The sequence below is a fragment of the Alosa pseudoharengus genome, unplaced genomic scaffold (genome assembly GCF_046254945.1).
Source record: "Alosa pseudoharengus isolate Yale_2024_CS ecotype anadromous, Long Island Sound unplaced genomic scaffold, YU_APseudo_1.1 YU_APseudo_1.1_scf_8, whole genome shotgun sequence".
Classification (NCBI taxonomy): Eukaryota; Metazoa; Chordata; class Actinopteri; order Clupeiformes; family Clupeidae; genus Alosa; species Alosa pseudoharengus.
Genome location: NW_027468870.1, coordinates 35,378,058 through 35,398,057, shown reverse-complemented (window position 1 = coordinate 35,398,057; position 20,000 = coordinate 35,378,058). Strand labels below are relative to the sequence as shown.

The 20,000-nt window shown below is 46.0% G+C and overlaps 1 protein-coding gene across 4 annotated transcripts in view; it reads right to left on the bottom strand.

Annotated features, from left to right (window-relative positions):
- Positions 1 to 10,392: 10,392 nt before the first annotated feature.
- ephb4a (eph receptor B4a) overlaps positions 10,393 to 20,000 on the bottom strand; it is a 42,751-nt gene continuing 33,143 nt past the window's right edge. For all 4 annotated transcript variants that reach the window (XM_076275224.1, XM_076275226.1, XM_076275225.1 and 1 more), the window contains exons 11-17: positions 19,727 to 19,840; positions 17,307 to 17,554; positions 16,686 to 16,901; positions 16,382 to 16,531; positions 15,748 to 15,941; positions 14,556 to 14,714; positions 10,393 to 11,949 (exon numbers count right to left, since the gene is read on the bottom strand). In XM_076275224.1, coding sequence (XP_076131339.1) covers positions 11,841 to 11,949; positions 14,556 to 14,714; positions 15,748 to 15,941; positions 16,382 to 16,531; positions 16,686 to 16,901; positions 17,307 to 17,554; positions 19,727 to 19,840 — 1,190 coding nt within the window. In that variant the 3' untranslated portion in view covers positions 10,393 to 11,840. The remainder of the gene's footprint in view (positions 11,950 to 14,555; positions 14,715 to 15,747; positions 15,942 to 16,381; positions 16,532 to 16,685; positions 16,902 to 17,306; positions 17,555 to 19,726; positions 19,841 to 20,000) is intronic.

Here is a 20,000-nt window from a genome sequence, read left to right as displayed (position 1 = left end):
TCTAACGAACCTGTGATCATTAATTGAAATTCAAAGCTCTAAAGCCACCTCATGTATGTTACCGTTAGAAAAGACAGGAACAGGTCATTAATGACAACAGACCAGACATGAGTCTGAATAGTAATGACAACCAACCCTGTTTATCTTGGAGAGAGACACTTTATTCATTTGCTATGTGTCCATCATGCCCATTTTTCCTGCAGTCTCTGTCTCTTGATTACTGTTCCACAGCTAGTCCGCTCCCCACTCGATAGAGCTTTGATTTGCATTTCTAATGATAATGAATATTTTCTATTTTGCAGCACTCCTGGTTCCTAATTGCTGCTGATTCATTTGGAATGAAGCCTCTAAAGTGGTGAATCCCCAAATGCCTCCTAATGCCTTTAGAGTGCCCAGCCTTAAGAGCCAATGGCCTTTTCTCCTTTTCTCCTCACCTTTTTTCTTCTCTACATCTCTGCACTTCTCCTCCTCTCTATTCCCTTTTTCATGTGCCCTGAGAATAAGTCTGATCTAAATACAACGTACTCATGGATACACAAACAGTACTCCCTATCCAAGGGAGAGGGACACAGGAAGGAATGAGCTGTCGGCCAACGCTACAACTCGCATGACCTTTACGTATTGGACATTTTCAAAGCATTGTCCAGCGAGGAAGCATCCAAGCTCTCCCGCTTGGATGAAGTCTCCAGGGGATGCACTGCAGAGAAACCCCCTATATGTTTGCGAAGGGGAAAAATACAACTACACCTCCTCTGCTTCAAAACATAAATTCAGCGAGAAGCTTTTTGAAAGCAGCGTCCAGCTGTTTCAAAGGAACGTCTGACCAGGCTTGGACACGGTCCGCCGGGAGGAGGTGGAGGGAAAACACAAACAAACCACCACTAAATATTCACCCTCTAAATAAAATAACATCCAGAGAAATGCTTTGAAGTTTTTAAAGGTAGGAGGTAAACCTGGGGAGTAGCATCTGAAGTTAAAGACAGGTGGTACGAGAGAGGGAAAATGAAAGGCAGGCAGAAAAGAGGAGAGAATGCAATCGAGGGGTTGGGAAAGAAAGAGGAAAAGAGAGAGTTAAAGGTTGATAAAAAGAGAGAGAGAGACAGAAAGAGTTACCAGAGGTTAAAAGAGAGAGAAGGAGAGTTATAGAGGTTGAGAAAAAGAAAGAGCAAGCAATAGTGAGAGAGATAGAGAGAGAGATAGAGAGAGGGAGAGATAGATAAGCACAGTAATGAGAGTAATGTCTCTGAAATACACAAGTCTGGCCCTGGGGCTCTCGTTGGTCAGACAGGTCAGGTGATGTCTATTATTTACCCTTCAGAGGAATGCAGCGCCATCATCCCCACCCCCCACCAACACCTTAAGCCTTCGCCGTGAGCTCCGCACTGCTGTTCTCACCTCCCCAGGCCTCCCCACCCCCCCCCACCCCACCCCAGCCCTTCTCCCTTCCCCACCCCACCCCACCCCAGGCCTTCTCCCTTCCCCTGGCTTCCCCACCCCACCCCACCCCACCCCAGGCCTTCTCCCTTCCCCTGGCTTCCCCACCCCACCCCACCCCACCCCAGGCCTTGTCCCTTCCCCTGGCTTCCCCACCCCACCCCACCCCACCCCACCCCAGGCCTCCCCACCCCACCCCACCCCAGCCCTTCTCCCTTCCCCTGGCTTCCCTCCGAGGCTCTGGCAGGGCTGGAGGGAGGGCTGGGCTAGAGCAGGGGCCAGGGCTGCAGCACTAACTGAGCTCTCCTTGTTTTCTGCCTGTCTCCGCCTCATTAGCGGATAGCTCCAGGCTAGGACGCAATGAGGAAAATGAAGGAGAGAGGAGGCTAAGAGAAAACATGAGAAAGGGGGAGAGAGAGAGAGAGAGAGAGAGAGAGAGAGGGAGACCTCACGAGAGATGACCTCACGTCATCAATGGCATAAATGCAGATGTCTACAGAGGATGCACAACCCTGCCTAATGTGCATATGGCACACCATCCCACCATCAGCCTGAGGGATATGTATGAAGGGATCCACCTACACTAGGACAGGATAGGAAAGTTTGCAAAATCCCTCAAAGACTGTGCACTGGCTCGCAACCCCAACACCACCATCCATGCTCTGCCACGACATCAACAACAACTCCCACCCATCCCTGTGGTTCAACGTGTTCCAGAGGACAGACCAGCAGCCCTCCACTCTCCCACCAGTATGAGGACAACGACACACCCACGTCCCACCAAGTTGAAGGCCAGCACCCCCCCTGCGAGAAAGCCCCCCCCCCGAAGGAAAGGCCTCAGACCTATGCAGCCGCAGCAGCCCAACCAGTAGGCTTAACCACTAACAAACCCACAGAGCTGGGGGAAATTAAAAATATACTTCACCTGTTGTGCAGCAAACTTCTGGGTGACAAATAATAATGCACACTTCAACCCCTCCCCCCTCCCTCCGCCAATAGACACCCCTCCCCTTCCCCTCCCACCATCCACAGCCCCTTCCTTCATGACATCACAAGGAATACCCCCCCCCCCCGAACAGGTAACAGGTAACATACTACCATCCAACCCCCACCCCCCCAACCCAACACACACACTGCTAATGGATCCCTCCTCCCCTCCCTTGTCACACCATCACCCCCAATGCCATTATTCACCGCTGTTCCATCCCCCACCCCCATCGCAGCTGTGTATGAATGTTCAAACATTGTTTGAATTTGTATTTGTCAAACTTGTATCATTATCCACAGACTTTGATTTGATTAGCCTACTCTATTCAAATAACTTATTTAATCTGTTGCATTGAATTTGTCCATTTTGTGAAAGTATGAATTCATTTTATGTTAGTTGTTGGAACATACAAGGACTCTACTCCTCAACGTTTGGTATCAAGAGTACTCAATCTGAGTTTTTGAAAAACATTGAAAATGTGGATATTCTTGTCCTCACTGAAACATGGTGCCGCACAGAGACACCCACACACTGTCCTAAGGGATACAGTGAAATTGTAATCTCCTCGCTCAAACTCAGTGGCATATGTCATGGCAGAAACTCTGGGGGAATATTGGTGTGGTACAAGGAAAACCTTAATCACCTTTCTATCATCCAAACAGGGAAATCACACTGGCTAAAATAAAAAAAAAGCTCTGGTATATCAATTAACGACATATACCTATGTGCCATATACATCCCACCAATTGAATCTCTCTATTATGAGGAGGACAACATAAGCAACCTCTACACAGACATCAGCCATTTCCAGGCCCAGGGAAATGTGCTGATATGTGGGGACCTAAATGCCAGGACTGGGTATGAAATAGATCACATAGACCCTCATGGTAACAACCACGTGTTTGGTCAAAACAACCTTTATTTTACACCAAACTTACCCCAGAGAAACAGCCTTGACCGTACTGTCAATAAAAATGGTAAAGAGTTAGTGCATCTCTGTCGAGCCTTAGGGCTGTATATGCTTAATGGCAGGATCAGAGGGGACTCTTTAGGGAGGTTCACGTATTGTTCAGCTCTTGGAGCTAGTGTAGTTGACTATGCAATTACTGACATGGACCCCAACTCCTTCAGAGCATTCACTGTCAGGCGGCAAACTCCACTATTGGATCATAACCAGACTAACATATTTCTCAAAATCATACAGCAGCCCAAAACAGAGTCCAGCAAGCTATTCCGTCTCAATGGGACAGATGGACTCAGAACAGCCCAGATAACTTTTTAAAAGCTCTAAATTCTTCAGAACTAAAACAATGTATTAGATCCTACAACTCAAAATGTTTTGAGATTAGCAAAACTGGTGTTAATGAAGCCACAAAAGAACTAAACAAAATATTCTGAAAGCAGCAAATGTAGCTGGCATGAAGAAATCTAATAAAAATCGAGCAAAGAACAAAACTGAAGAAAAATGATTTGACAAGGAATGCAAACAACTCAGGACTAGATTGAGGCATATTTCCAATCAAAAGCACCACCAGCCTGAAAATACAAATCTTATAAAAAACAACCACGAAACTCTTAAACACTATAAAATGTTGCTGAGAAACAAAAAACAGAATGACACCAACACAACTCTCAGCAAAATCGAAGCATCTATACAAAATAATCAATTTTGGGAGATGTGGAATGGTCTGAGCAAAACAAAACCACAGAACTTACCGATTCAAAATGGTGAAATCTGGAAAAAGCACTTAAAAAAAATTGTATACAGACATCCAACCTCAAGATCTAAATTCGAATTATGAAAAAAACATGGAAAAATTACAATCCCTTGAAAAGACAATTAAAGACAACCAAACCCCCCTTGACTTCCCAATTACACTCAATGAACTTGAATCAAATTAAAAAACTCAAAACAAAAAAACCTGCTGCCCCGATCACATCAGAGGAGAAATGCTTAAACACAGCACCCCTGAACTGCAAAGGGCTATACTCAAATTGTTCACCTTAACTTCTGGCTGTTTTCCTGACATCTGGAGCCAAGGGCACATTACACCCATCTATAAAAGTGGAGATAAATTGGACCCCAACAATTTCAGAGGCATCTGTGTGAACAGTAGTCTGGGGAAAGTGTTTAGCAGCATCATCAACGAAAGAATAGTAGCTAAAGATGCCAGCTGCAGCAGCAACATTTCCAGAAAGGTACTGGCTTGATGAAATTCATTCTGGACTCTCTATCCGACCACATAAAGACCTCGGGATACTTCGGTTTGGCTTTAGGGACCCTCTACTCACTACCACGTAAGTGTAATGTTGTTTGGAACTGTAGAAGAGGTATAAAAATAGCGTTTTGTAGTGGCGAAATGACATGCCCTGGTCACTTCCAGGCTAACAAGTTTTGACTAAAAACGGTAAAATCGAACTTTCTCAAAACACATCCGAATGACATGATTTTGATGTCAACTCAATGTATGTACTCCCAATCATCTGTAAATTGATCTAAAGTGCATTTTACTCCGGATAATTCCTTTAAGGAGCATGATGTCCTCAGCAAAAGCCAAATTGGATTTCTTCCAAATTACCGCACTACGGACCACATTTACACCCTACACACCCTAATAACTAAACATGTAAACCAAACACAAAAAGGAAAAATATGTGCTTGTTTTGTTGATTTCAAAAAAGCATTTGATTCAATCTGGCATGAAGGACTATTTTATAAACTTTTACAAAGCGGTGTAGGGGGTAAAGTTTACCAATTAGTTAAGGAAATGTACTCTGAAAACAGAAATGCTGTGAAAATTGGCGACAAAATTACAGAATACTTGACTCAAAAAAGAGGGGTGAGGCAGGGCTGTAGCCTCAGTCCAACACTGTTCAATATTTACATCAATGAGTTAGCGGTGCAGTTGGAACAGTCTACAGCTCCTGGCCTTACCCTAAAAGAAAAAGAAATTAAATTCCTCCTCTATGCAGATGACCTGGTGCTGATATCTCCCACTGCACAGGGACTACAGCAGCACCTGGACCTGCTAGAGAAATACTGTCAGCACTGCGCCCTGACAGTAAATCTAAAAAAGACAAACATTATGATATTCCAAAAGAAGCCCAGATGTCAGGAATACAGATACCCTTTCAATCTAGGCAGCACCGCCCTAGATCACACGATGCAGTACACTTACCTCGGCTTGATCATAACTGCATCGGGGAGCTTTAGCATGGCAGTGAATGCTCTAAAAGAAAAGGCTCGCAGAGTGCTATATGCAATAAAAAGAAACTTCTGGAACATAAACATACCAATTAAAGTTTGGTGCAAAATATTCGACTGTGTTATCCAGCCTATATGGAAGTGAGGTATGGGGTCCACTCAGTGTGCACAGCTACACTAGATGGGACAAGCATCCTGTAGAATCCCTACATGCAGAATTCTGTTGATTCATTTTTAAAATCCAAAAGAAAACACCAACCAATGCATGTAGGGCAGAATTAGGCAGATTCCCATTGGCCATCAACATACAAAAGAGAGCACTTAAATTCTGGATGCATCTCCAAACAAGTCCCAGAGAGACACACTGCATTTCATCACAGCAAAAACTCAAGATCTGAACCCCAACAAGAGTCCTCTGAGTCAGCTTGTACTGACTAAGTAATCCCCCTCTAACAAATACTAATACATTATCTCAGCCAAGCTCTGCTTTTAGACTAAATCTCAACCAGATTATCCAGAAATCTAAAAAAAAATATTTGGAACATTGGCATAATTAAACAAAAAAACAAAACAAACTAGAATGTTATCGGTCCATAAAATCTAAATATGAATTAGAAGAATATCTCTCTACTGTCAGAGATATAGAACAGAGACAGATCCTGACCAAATACAGACTCAGTGACCACAGCCTAGCCATAGAAAAAGGCAGACTAAGAAAGTCATGGTTGCCAAGAGAGCAAAGAGTCTGTGGTCACTGTACGACAAGTGAGGTTGAGACGGAGGTGCACTTTCTTCTTCAATGTAAGAAATATGAACTTATTAGAGATACCTACTATGCTACTATAAATTTACCAACCTAATCTCGGAGTTTCGAAACCTGAGAGAACAGGAAGTACTGCCTATCTTACTTGGACAGCAAGGACAGACAGCAGCTCTTGCTGCTAAATATGTCACTGAATGCCATAGAGCGAGGGACAGTGATTAGACACTATACACATTATACACATGAAATACCTACCATTTTCAGCACAGACACACACACACACACACACACACACACACACACGTTTATATGTATAAATGTCTTATCTATCGTATGTTCTGTATTGTATTATTGTATTGTTTGATGTCCTGCTTTGGCAATGCAAAGAAATATTTGTCATGCCAATAAAGCTACCTTGAATTGAATCGAGAGAGAGAGAGAGGAGAGAGAAAGAGAGAGGGCGGATGTTGATGGAAAAGTGGGTGAAAATGGGAACCTTGAGGTGGGGGGGGGGGGGGGGGTTGCAAGAGTAAACAGAAAGAAAAGAAGAGAAAAAAGAGAAACTTAAAAGGAAATCCTTGAGTCGGGTGGAGAGAGGAGCTGAAGAGCAGAGACGGATGGGCCAGAGAGAGATGGATGGAGGGGTGTGGACAGATGGACAGATAGAGAGGATGTGTGTGTGTGTGTGTGTGTGTGTGTGTGTGTGTGTGTGTGTGTGTGTGTGTGTGTGTCTGTGTGTGAGTGTGTGTGTGTGTGTGCAGGACTAAACACACGCAGACCACGCACAGGCAAAGACAGACAGATGGAGGAGCTGATAACAGCAACTTCACAAACATACATGCAGACCCACAGCCCCTCTGAAGGATGGATGGATGGATGGATAGATAGATGGATGGATGGATGGATAGATGGATGGGTAGATGGATGGATGGATGGATGGATGGATGGATGGATAGATGGATGGGTAGATGCCACCTCACAAAAAGATACAGACCCACAGACCCTCTGAAGGATAGATGGATCCACAGAAAGATAGATGGATAGACAGATGGATGGATGAGTGGATGGATGGATAAATAAACACATATGCAAATGAAAGCGGAGTCCCGTGGCGTGGCTGTCGAGTTGGCAGTGGAGTTGCGCCATAATGGAAGCCCCTTCTGCTGGTGGCCCGGTGGCCTCTCCCCTCCAAACAGCAGGCCCAATCTGGAGCAGATCTGGAGCAGATGTAGACGTAGCAGGGTAGATCTGGATCGGGGCCAGAGTGGAGTGTGGAGAAGTGTGGTGGTGGGGGATGCCGGTCTGACGTATAGGGCTGTTAGTAAGTGGGAGATACACAGATGTTCGCCGGATGGACTGAGCCAATGGCAAATACAGGCAGGGTAAACGGAATATACTCTCACTCCTCAAACTCTATCACACAAACAAAGAGATCCTATTGCCTGTGTCAGTCATAACACTTACTCATACACACATACAGTGTGTGTGTTGTGTTTGGATAGTCAACACCCACACTCCAAAGCACAAACAGACATAACAATTCTGCGCCCATATACAAATAAACACAACAAAACCCCTCATGCAACCAAACAAGAGTACACCCTCATACAAACACACACGACATCTGTGCATCTGCACACACACACACACACACATAAATCCACACACTCTTCCTTGGTGTCTGGCTCGGGGTCTTATCTCTTGCCCTCACTGGCCCGGCCCTGGTGCTCCCTGCTTGAATGCCCCCAGGAATGTAAAGAGAGGTGGACGCACAAAGCCACAGCACTCACCCCGGACAGGCCCCGCGGTCTCTTATCTGCGCTATGTCTTCCGATGGATGGCTATTCAGATAAAGGTCACAACAACACGCATACACTCACACAGACACAAACACACACACGCACACGTGTACACACACACACACACTCACTCGCTCACTCTGTCAACGCTAAAGAGTGTGAGAAAAAGCCTGCTGACAGCAGTGAGGCTTCCATGCAGACGGGCGCAGGGGAGTACCTGCAGTAAACTGCCTCCTGCAGTAAACAACCTCCACTCACCCCAGAACAGAGCAGTGCTACTGTTTTACATAACGCACATATACAGTCGGGGTTCAGAATAATGACTGTCTAGTCTTTGTCTAGGCTGAAGGACAGAATATAGTTCAAGAAAAGTACTGAAAGTAAACAGTCATTATCATAGCGGTGCATCTCATCCTTGTTCTATTTACATTTGGCATCATAATGGGATTTACAGCAGAATTTTCACTGCATTTACTTCTAAATCATACACTGAGGGTCGGCTTTGATTGGCCCGAGCTCGGCCTCAGGGGACCCTCCAGCACTCGAGAGGTTGATGCATGGCAGCCACTCAGATTGAAATATATGAAATATCTGAATGGGTGATGAAGAGATAGAGTCTATATCTGGATGGCGGAGCAGTGCGGCATTGAAAAGGGCATGTGCAAATGAGCTGTGCCATGACTGGGTAAGGACCTGATCAGCATGATATGATTGCAGTGGTCAGATGGTAATGCAGAGTCTAAACAGGCCTATTGTTATCATCCTTTTTGTCTGATGAGTCTCCTGACAAATAATGTGGTTTTTTCACACACAGAGGAGGCTGAGAGTGAGGGGGGGGGGGGCTGTTTTTGTCACATCTATAATCCCCTGGACTCTCTATATTTATAGACAGAGAGATAAGAGAGTGAGAGAAAGAGAGAGAGAGAGAGAGAGAGAGAGAGAGAGAGAGAGAGAGAGAGAGAAAGGGAGTCATGTCTTCCTCCATGCCATCATTCCTCTGTCTGTCTCACCCTCTTCATCTCCATGCCCTCAGATGTCTGCTGCTGCAGTCCTGTGGGATAAAGGTGAGCCCTTTTGTTAGTGGCAAGGAAGCGCCATGAGATATAGGGATGCTAACGGAGTGTGTGTGTGTGTGTGTGTGTAGGGGGTTTGGTGGTGGTATTGTTTCAAACGTCAGAGATAAGAAGGGGGAAGGGGGAAGGTCAGAGCCCCCTTTCTTCCTCCACCCTTCCACAGGAATGCTCTTTGTTTCACCCTCTATGAAGATGAAAGTGTGTCTCTCCCACACACACACACACACACACACACACAAGTATTTAATTGGTTCCTGGTTCTAATGACACAGAGGCCAGCAGAGCGCTCGGCAGCACGACCATAAATAAATGAACACCATGAACAGAACAGAGAGTAAAAATAAACGTGGGGGACAGCCACATTGTTTGAGAACGTCCACAGGAAACACAGGAGTGCATGATGGATGGAAATACCAGAGTTACTTCAGAAGTACTTGAGTCAGACAAAAAGGAGAGAGAGAGAGAGAGAGAGAGAGAGAGAGAGAGAGAGAGAGAGAGAGAGCAAGAGGAAAGAAACAGCTTATTTCTTTAAAAGAAAAGGAGGAGTTGTAAAGGAAAGGCAAACACCCAGAGAGAGAGACAGAGGACAGACCCAAGGACAGGTTGGTTGGCTCCGGTGGTGGAGTGGGCCCCTGTTTCTGAGTGAAGGTAGAGGGGGATGGCAGCTCAGCGACTGGGGGAGAGGCAGGGGTGGAGGCGAGGGCACAGGCGCTGTAAGACCGTTAGGGTGGGGCACCGTCCCAAACCACAGCAGCCCTCCACCCCCACGACACGGAGAAGGTCACGCTATCTACAGGGAGGTATACTTGACACAAGTGCTGCCAAGAAAACGGATAACCCCCGAAATAATTATGGAAATATGCATCCTACAGGTGTGTGTGACTGTGTGAGTGTTTGTGTTTGTGCTTTTGGTGTGTGTGTGTGTGTGTGTGCTTTTGGTGTGTGTGTGTGTGTGTGAGAGTATGTGTGTGTGTGTGTGTGATATGAAGCAGGAGTAATGACTCTAGAGGTTTCCTGTCACATATAAAAGGATCAGTCTATAGCCATGGTAAGAGGAAAAACAAGACAGTGAGGGCAGTGAAAAAAAAACGAGGGAACAGAGTGAGCGATAGAGAGAGAGGGAGACGGGATGAGCAGAGGTATGAATCTTTATTGTGACAGAACACAGATTACACACAGACCATAAAGAGTGGATTAAACTCATTTACATAAACCAGATATTTATACACAACATAAGAAAGGCAGCGCAACGCACAGGGAGCTTTTGGATCTCCAATGTGAAGACCATACTCACTCCGACCCACAATCCTGTTCAGAGCAGGAAGAAGGACGGAAGTTTGTGTTCCACTGATGCTTAATACAGAGGCATTTGTCTTTTTTTCTTGTGAAACCAAACCCAGGTGCAGCTATGTTGCCTTTAAGAAAATGGCACCACAATTTGACCACATGAACCAATGAACCATGATGGCACCAGCATATGCTGAGATCTATGTGCTAAATTAAATATGGCACCTTTGGAAGCCATTTTGGAAAAAGAGAATATTCATGTTAATTAATACCATGGCAATCCCCTGATATTTTTTTCCCCCTGTTCTGAGGTAAAATCCATATAGAAAAAAGCTGACAGCATTCTACTGGTCTCTTGGCCTATTGGATTCTTTATAATTGATTCATCTGGGCATTTGAGTGTAAAAATGCAGACTTGCTCCACACTCACTAAAAACCCCCACAGTATACTGGGGCCCACTGGGCCTCGCTCCGAGTTCATGTCAAATATACACAAGTGCTAATCCACCTCACGTCCGCAGTCACCGGCCCTAACCCGGTAGAGACATGACACGACCATGAGCAACATCCGCCGAAACAACACGCAACATTGAGTGTAAAAAACAGGTCGCACACGCTAAATGTGCCTTGTTTACAGAATGTACGGTTCGTTCAGTTTGTTCAGACATACTTTGGAGTCCAGACACTCTTGGCAGACCACAGGCATCTTCAACACAGTGTCTTCAGTTCAATAAAAACCTGCTTGGGTGAAACGCTAATGTGGAAGAGGTTTAAAATGCAGTCGGTGAGAATGAAGTCCTTGTTCAGGGGGTTTATACAAAATACTCTCTGAAAGTCCAGGCTTTCGTCCTCGATTTGGCATTTTGATATTCCAATTCTGAACATGTGCTCATCCTCAGCTGGCGTCGATATCACTCAGATTTGGCTTTGCCTCTGGCGCAGTGCCCTCAGACATGTCTTTTCTATTTGCAAGTGATCAGTCTCTCCCTCTCTGAGGACCCTCTCTCCCTCTCGGAGTCTCTCTGATTAAGTGTCATTTTGGCTCTGTCTTGTCTGTTTGTATCCGAGCCACAAGTGTTGGACTGTCCCAAACGTTTGGTTATGGAGCAATGAAGCAGATCCAACGGGTTTGAGTCGTCCTGCTGAAGCAGAGAGGGACTCTGTGTCTTGTGTGGCTCCACGCGTGTGCTGTGCATGTCGAGTGGTGTAGGGATGTCGAGTTGCGGTCTATGCCGGAGTGCGCTGAGTTTTCATTTTCATCGGTTGAGGGAAGGAAGGGGGAGCGGTTTGCTCAGAAATGCACGCTGCCTGGGCTCTTGGTCTGGATCCGGAGGGCCTGCACACTGGACAGGATCTTCTTCTGATGGCCGGCCAGGGTGATCCCCAAACGCAGCAGATCCCTGTCACAAACAAGCACAGAAAAAGAGAGGGAAGTCAGACATGGTGTCTTTTCAAGAGAGACATCCAGTGATCACTAGGCTTGGGTATCGAATATCGAGTATTGGTTGGAACCGGGACTATCTTTGCGATTTTCCCGGAATCGTTCAAAAGTTTAAATTTCGATTCCTAGTTTCGATTCCCAGTCCGCCGACCGGAAAAAGAAACGGCTAAACACCAACGAAGAAGCGCCTAGTTCGGTTGTGGCTAGATGGGATACAGCTAACAACGGAAGTTACCTAACAGATAGTGAAATCTCCAGTGAAATCTCCATAGAAATAAACCACAGACATAATATACATAGACGCCGCATTGGCTGCTGGAAACAAGAAATGCGGCCGCCATCTTGGACCTGTCATACTCCTCATTGCATTGCAGCAGAAAACACAAGATGACAGCACTGTGCAGCATGTTCCTGCTCAAATCGGCGGACCATACTCGGGGGATTTACTTTTCACGAGTAAGATTTAACATTACTGTACTATTGGTTGTATTTTGTATTTTCGAACAATGTGGCCTGTATCATAGCTACATGTATGACCTTTGCAGCAAAAAAAACCGCGTGAAAATCTGTTCGGTATTCAGTGAGATATGATTAATTAAGTGCGCTGACAGCTCATTGCACCGGCCAAACAGATTACACTGAGTGGAGTGGATGACCGGTCCAAGATGGCGGCTCCAAATCTCGTCAGCGCTAGTAGGGAGCAGCGGTCGATGCGGCGTCTATGGAAATAAATAGTATCAGGACAGGAAGTAACCTAACCCTAATCCTAACCCTAACCCTTAGCTGTATCCCTTCTAGACACCACCAGTTCAGTTCCTCGTTCCAGTTCATAGAATTAAAATTCATGGAGAAGGTCAGACTATTTCATTCAGAAAGCAGGGTTCCCGCGGATCCTTAAATACAACTGAATTTTCGAAAGAGAGGTATTGAATGTGCGTATGGGACCGCCAGCGAGTGCAAGAGAGCGAGTGATGTCTCAATCCAGTTTCGTGTATTTAAAACGCAAATGTGACTAGGCTATTAGGCTACGGGAGGAAGTGTAGTGGTTGCAGAGTGAAGATGTTTTTCACGGGTGTGGTTAAAGGTGTGAAAACGGTAATAATACAGTAGGCCTATGTACAAAATAATTTGCCTGACGTTTTCGTAGTGTAGCTGAGGCCAGAGAGATATACAGGTAGCCTACGTGGAATGAGGAAGCCTACGGGAGAAAGAGCGATAGGTTGGCCATACGTTTGAATTTAGGCCGGACATATGGATTTTAAAAGCCCTGTCCGGCGCAGCCTCAAGCCGGACGCTCATTTGTTCTCCTTTTTGGAGTTGCGCTTGGCATCTAAAATCGTTGCTCAGACGCAGCATTGTTTCACAAACTATGGACGCGAAGACTGCTGGTCAAATTATGTGCAGTGCTTCGCAATCAGGAGGAAATACTGTATGCTATAGCCTATATGTTAAGTTGATCTGTTTGCATCTTTCCAGCGTGTGTTGCTGGCCTAGCCTAGGGAAGAAAATATCTGTCTAAGTTATAATAGCCTACCTGTAATATCTGCCAGCAGCTTGCTTGCCAGCGTTTCCCAGTAGCCTAGGCTAGGCGTACTTCGCAAAAGTTCTGAACTATAACCGCATATTTTTGAATGTCGGCGACTGGCTACATAAGAAAGTTTTCAGCAGGATCATGCGAGGAGGACCTGTCTCTTAATTAATTTAAAACAAGTCAATGGTTTTACAATGTTTCAGTCAAGCTTTGGTTGGTTTAGATACAACTGGAATGCAAAATGTAAAGTAGTGGATTAACTTTAATTTGCTGTGCTGCATATTGGACAATAGATGCACATAGTAAATTATATAAAGTAGGCTTATTAAAATATGTAAATAGCTTAGTCTAACTTTGAAAACAATATTGAAGGGAATCCAGTCCAGTGCACATGTCTTTGGCAAGTAGCCTAGGCTACTACAGACACAGGTGAAGAACAGTCAGCCTCAGCAGAAAGCACAACCAAATATGTACAGCCAGCTTCAAAAGCAAGCAGCCCAGACCGTAAAATTGGGCATTTATTTGGGCATTTGGGCTTTGAAGGTAATTCACACACAATTATTTTTCTTTCGCCAAAATATATTTGGTAACTTCTGTAGACATCCAAAATGGGGTGGGGGTTAAAATTAGTAGAAAAAAAAAACCAGTCATTTATATCTTTTTGCCGTGGTATAGTCTTAAGTTTCATTTAGTTTTCATTCATGTATTGAAAAGGTCTTAAAAGTCTTTAAATTTGCACTTGGAAAATGTGCAGATACCCTGAGAAAGACCGTTGGTTTGCTAGCTCATTTAAAATATCCTAAACTTTTTTTGACCCTGCCTCTTAAAAAAATCGGAATCGAGAATCGTTAGGAACCGGAATCAAAATAAGAAATCGGAATTGGAATCGGAATCGTTCAAATTCAAACGATACCCAACCCTAGTGATCACATGGGGCCCTCTGCTCCCCACAAGCATTGTGTGGACGTGAAGGCATGTCCAGCGGTGGCTAGGTGAGGGCTGCTGGGGGAGAGAGGGGTCAAGGGGTCACTCACTCGGTGGTGACGTGGGCGAGCAGCTCTATGGAGGTGAAGCCGGCCTGGAGGAAGCTCTCTTCGTAGCGCTCCATCTTGATGGCCCGCAGCCACTCCCCCACCGAGCTGCAGGACGCAGGGGGCAGTGGGGGCCGCTGGTCCAGCAGGGGGTGGGAGAGCCTGGACCAAGATGAAGAGAAGAGAAGAGAGGAGGGGGAAGGGAGGGAGAGAGGAAGAGAGAGAGGGAGAGGGAGAGAGAGAGAGAGAGGGAGAGTTTATTGAATTGGCCCACATAGTCGCTGCAGGGGGTTTTGTACAGTAAACATGGAATGCGGATGGGAAAGGACTCCTAAAAAGGCGGAGCTACCACCCAGGCTGACTGACGGCTCCAGCTGTGAGAGGCAGGCAGGGGGGTGGGACGAGACTCATGATTGACAGGAAACTGACAGGGAAATGCGGGTGAGGGGCGGGGTTTAGGAAGGCCTGACTGACATCACAGCATGCGGGGAAGGGAAGAGGTGGGCGGGCCAGAGAATGTGACTGACAGTACGTTGTGTGCAAGAGGGAATGGTGAAATGCGGGGAGAATTTCTGATTGACAGTTTAGATGGACTGTAATGGACAGGGACAACACACATGGAAACAGCCATGCTGGGCAGAACAGACAGGCAATGCGCTGACCCATCCATCAAAGCCGTCAGTCAGAAACAAACACTCCACTCGGGAGAGCTGGGATCCTCCCACATGTGTCAAAGCATCTTTTATCGCCAGCAATCCCAGGCATTCGTCATGCGGACGCAGACACACACCTGGTATCTAAACTGCTGTTTTAGAGCCCCATATCTCACAGGCTTGTCATTTACACACCCTAAGAGCTTGTGCTGACAACTCCAGCTCTTGTGATTATGGCTATGATTCCCACTTTATAACTGGAAGCTTGGGACACATTCTACAAGTGGCTTTGAATAAAAAATGAATGCAGTCTGTCCCATTCGCCCATTTAGCTGATTCTGCGTACCGTGCATCACCCAGGTGGGTGCCACACATTGCTGGTGGTTCCCTTCACTGCAAAGCGCTTTGAGTACCTTGATAAGCATTCAGTATAAATGTGTTGTTGTTGTTCTGGAACATTTCACTGGCTCGTTCTAGATCATTCCACCAACTCATTCTAGATCATTCCACTCAGCCCATTGGAGCCAGTTCCTGTCACTCACCCTGCTCCCTCCTGGGCGGTGATCTTGAGAGAGGCGGGGTTGCGGATGAGCTTGTCCAGCGCGCTAACGATGGCGGAGAAACGTGGGCGGGCCGTGCGCTCCTTCTGCCAGCAGTCCAGCATCAGCTGGTGCAGGTGGGTGGGGCAGTCTGGTGGTGGCGGCAGCCGGTAGTCCTGCTCGATGGCATTGATCACCTACAGATGGGAGGGCAGACGCAGTTGGTATTTTTCAGTCTGCTATTCAAAGATTAACCCTTAAAGGTGTGGGTTTTTGAACATTCTAACAGAAGATTCCGTATCTTCCGTTTCTAAAATCCTATGTTGAATTCAATGAATCCAGATAGTCTTTAATATTCATCTTTAAGGGTTAAAAGATTTAAATTTATATATATATTTATTATACTTTTAACTTTTTTGATTGCGACTCTAATACTAAACTCACATAGAGTGGGAATTGAGAGATTGCACTTTTTGGGGCTTATGGTTGCAGTAAAAAGAATCTGGACAAGCCAAGGTTAGAAGAAGTCAAATATTTGTGCTACTTTGAATTCCACCATTTTTTTTCTAATATCCCCAATGTTGTGACAAGAAAACCACATGTATGAAAACAAACAAGCGTCGACTCGCATACTTACATCTTGGTTGCTCATGTCCCAATATGGTCTCTCTCCAAACGACATGACCTCCCACATGACAATGCCGTAGCTCCATACGTCCGAGGCGGAGGTGAACTTTCGGAAGGCGATGGCCTCAGGGGCTGTCCAGCGAATAGGAATCTTACCTCCCTAAGGTGAAGAGAAAGAACACACACTTTATTAATGTGCTGCTGTCTTTAGGTGGTGGTGGTGTTAGGACTGGACGACCTTACACTTATGCGACCTTGTGTGTGTGTGTGTGTGTGTGTGTGTGTGTGTGTGTGTGTGCATTTTTAGCACTCACCAGTGAGCTGGTGTAGGTGGGGTCAGACGAGTTCTCCTGCAGGAACCTGGACAGGCCGAAGTCGGACACCTTACACACAAGATTGCTGTTGACTAGAATGTTCCGGGCTGCCAGGTCGCGGTGCACGTAGCTCATCTCCGAAAGGTACTTCATGCCTGAGGCGATGCCACGCAGCATTCCAACCAGCTGGATGGGCGTGAACTGCCCGTCATTCAACTACGGACACAAAAGTGGGTCAAACAGGACTGCTTCAAATAGAGTTACTTCAAAAAAGAAGACAGTTTGAGCACAAATCTGAAATCCTGCAGCTCTGTGTGTGTGCATCTGTGTGTGGAGCAGGGCACACTAGTGGTGACACTACTGATGGAAACTGTACGGAACTGAATTATGTTCTATTTAAGTTTGTCACTGGGATAATTGGCTTAAAACGTGAAACTCTCGCAGATGAGAGCTCACACACCCGCACACACACACATACACACAAACTCACACTTTCTGTCTTCCTCTTACACACACACATACACACACGCACACGTGACGAGGAGACACACACACACACACACACACACACACACTCACACACACACACACACACACACACACACACACACACACACTCACCCGTAGGAAGGAGTCGAGCGCTCCGTTCTCCATGAACTCGGTGATGATCATGACGGGGCAGCTGGACGTGATGATGCCCTCCAGGTGGATGATGTTGGGGTGCTGGAACTGACCCATGATGCTGGCCTCGGCCAGGAAGTCGCGGCGCTGTTTGTCCGTGTAGCCACCCTTCAGCGTCTTGATGGCCACGTAGTTCTCCTTCTTCCCCGGGATCCTCAGCCGCCCGCGACACACCTCACCGAACTCACCTGGACCACGAGAGTGAGAGGAGGGAGACATGGGTCAGAAACAAAGAACTACAACACAAACGCACACACATGCACACACACACACACACACACACACACACACACACACACACACACACACACACACACACACACACACACACACACACACACACACACACACACACCACATGCACAATACTCACAAACAAAACTGAAGCTATACTTCAGAATACAACAAGAAAATAAGCAAAGAAAAACAATCACACACACACACACACACACACAAACACGCACATACACACACATACGCATAAATACATATACACACAGAAAGCTGAAGCTATGCTTCAGAATGCAATAAGAAAATAAGCCTACACCCACACACACACACACATACACACACACACACACAAACCTTACATAAGCACACATACATAGTACATCATTAGACCGTATTTCATGCTCCTACTTAAAATATTTGTCTCTAATGAGTGACAGCTCATCTGTGAGTGTGTGAAATAGCATGTGGGAAACAGAGCTAATCTAATGGGACAGGCCATAAGAGACGCAGACAGCGTGTGTGATTTTAAAAATAAGATGAGCCTCGGGCCCAGCTCACACACACACGTGCAGACTGCAGACGCTCACATGTGCGCACACATACACACACATACTGTACACACACAGAGCGCAGCGAGCACTCTTCAGCTACACACACACAAACACACACACACTCAATTGTGAGCACACAGAACCTGAGGGCCAAAGTAGAAGAAGAACTGACAGAAAGCGCTTTCAGACATACGTGTAAGACCGGAGGTTCTGCGGATGTTAAACGGTGGGGCCGTATATCTGAACGACATAACCGGTCATATGGAAGTCCGAATTTAGCCGGTTGTTCTACTACTCCCCCCCCCCCTAGTATTTCCTCCGGACATTATGTAAATGTGCTGTGTCTGAACGAGGAGTAGAACATGCGGTTAAAATTCACACCTAGTGAGAGGGCGTGTCGGTGGCGTTTCTTTCGTGCGTCCATGTGGTTAAATCTGACTTAAATGCCAGTGTTAGGATGGAGTGGCATAGTGCTGTCCAGAAAATCTCCGACCTGGAAAGATGCAGACATCACGGAGCTACTGTCCATGAGGGCAGACAGCATTGTGATAGAACACATAAGGGAAACGGCAAGAGACACGTTGATGTAGCCTACAACTGCATCGCAAGGCCAAACTAATTCAAAAGACTGAATCATAAGCAGAAGGCGCTGAAAAGGCAGTAGCCTACAGCGACGTCGTTGATGACAATAACAGGAGTATTTAATAAATAATTGTTAGCCAACACGGTCGGTTTTCTGTTCATTGATAGCCTTCTCATGACCTCACTGCTGAGCTCGCTGATATTTGTTGAGCATAAATATGCCTACAGAAAATGAAAATAAAGAAAACCCAACTTTGTTCCAAGCTCCTTACGTAAATGCAATAGACACATGGAGAGAGGATGCTTTTGGAAAAATAAACCATGAAAAAACGAACCACTTCACTGTTATGTTAGTAGTCTTGAGTTAGCCTACTGAATTGGCTGGTACCATAAAGTTTGTGCATGCTCTTTCTCTCCAACGCAAACCAGATTTGGGGTTCCATAGCCAAGTAATTCTGTTACATAACGTTGAAAACAGATAAATGTGTTTATTCGAAGCACACATACAAATACTGTAGGTCAATTTTAAGTGCGCACTTACGTGACTACTTTACGTATTAGCCTACGCACAATAGATTTTTCTTCTTTAGCCTACATAATGCATACACTTTGTAAACAAACAGCAGCTGTGACAGCGGCCGCATATATTCTGTGCCATATCTCGCCTCTTGTGAACTGTACAAGCCCCCACCCCTCACTCGACAACCACACGGAGATTCTGTATGTGCGTGTATGTCGTTCACAGATAGGTCCGTATAAGGTCAGTATAAGGTCCGCAGGTTAGCATCATATCTGAATCATCCGAAGGGTAGGACCTCCGTTTGACAAACCTCCGCATATACTCCGGAGGTTATATCTGAAAGCCCTTAGAGAGAGAGAAAGAGAGAGAGAAAAAGAGAGTGAGGGAAGGAAAATAGGGAAGGAGGACAGAAAAAAGAAAAGAGGAGAGCAGGAGACACTGAAGTGGAGCGAAGGAAGGCGAGGAGAGGGACCCACCGGCGCCAATGACCTCCTCGATTTTGACAAAGGACACGTCGATCTCCTTGGCGAATTCCCTCACTGCCTCATTAGGGTCCTCGTAGGTGAAGGGGTCGATGTAGACCTTCACACCTGAGAGGCATAGCGAATACAAACACATTAACCTCCAGACACCACTCACAACAAATAAATCAAGTTGCCGCGCATAGCCGCAGCGGCAGCCGCAGCAACACACAACACTGTCTGAGGAGGAAGATGGAGGTGTGTGTGAATGAGTGAGTGAGTGAGCGAG